At 34.4% G+C, this 858-nt stretch overlaps 1 protein-coding gene across 1 annotated transcript in view; it reads left to right on the forward strand.

The window, feature by feature from the left end:
- LOC119581808 (transmembrane channel-like protein 7) overlaps positions 1-858 on the forward strand; it is a gene marked incomplete at its 5' end in the record, with an annotated part of 86,652 nt that overhangs the window by 15,969 nt on the left and 69,825 nt on the right. The window contains 2 exon segments of the mRNA XM_037929941.1: positions 31-144; positions 416-466. Coding sequence (XP_037785869.1) covers positions 31-144; positions 416-466 — 165 coding nt within the window.

The following is an 858-nucleotide window of genomic DNA, read 5'->3' on the forward strand; positions in this document are numbered from 1 at the left end:
TTGGTTATGCTGTTGTTTATTTTATAACAGGAGAGTATAGGCCCTCAATTACTGATGATATTCAGAGAGATGCAACTTGTTCTTCAACCAGAAATCTACACAGCTTGACTCAAAGGGGCTCATTTGTGTTTACAGAGAGCAAAGGTTAGTAAATCAATCTTGAAAGCTTCTTTGTGTGTGTGTGGAGGGGGGGGGGGTTGCATGCATATATTTGTTGTTACTTATATCTAATTAGTTGATCTCTTGCCACAATTCCTTTCTTTTCAAGACTGGCTGCCTTTCACTTGATGAAACACTTCACTCCGTTTTTAGCACTTTCAAACCACATAGTTCACACATTTTACTTCTTTAGTAATATTGTTTATATCATTTGTCTGTCTGTACTGTTAATGAGTTATGTCTTTATGTTCTCCAGGCTATCATGACAACAGTGATCTGAATGATCAACCTTTTTGTGGATCGTTGGGTAAGGTTTTATAGATTTTTGTATAGTCCTCTATGCAGACCCAAACCTTAACAACACCAGTGTCTGCATTGCAGCTGCTTTGAGTTTTAAATTTTCAAATTACTAAATATTAACATTTACTGTGATATGAAATTTTTTTCATAATGCATGAAATCAATAATTATGGGTAGCATGATTTTTCTGGATAGCACTTGTTTCTTTGTTATGTACATTTCATTATTATGTGCACTTTAGTCCAATGGTTTCCAACTATTATACACTTAAGACCCCTTTCTCAAACTTTCAACACCTCTGAAGCCCCTTGTCATTGGCTGTTCCATCTTTATTTTTTCTGTCTATGTGTTCAAGGCTAAGAAAAAGAAATAATATTCAACAACCTTAATTTATCTAAT

Source organism: Penaeus monodon, chromosome 15 (assembly GCF_015228065.2).
Source record: "Penaeus monodon isolate SGIC_2016 chromosome 15, NSTDA_Pmon_1, whole genome shotgun sequence".
Lineage (NCBI taxonomy): Eukaryota > Metazoa > Arthropoda > Malacostraca > Decapoda > Penaeidae > Penaeus > Penaeus monodon.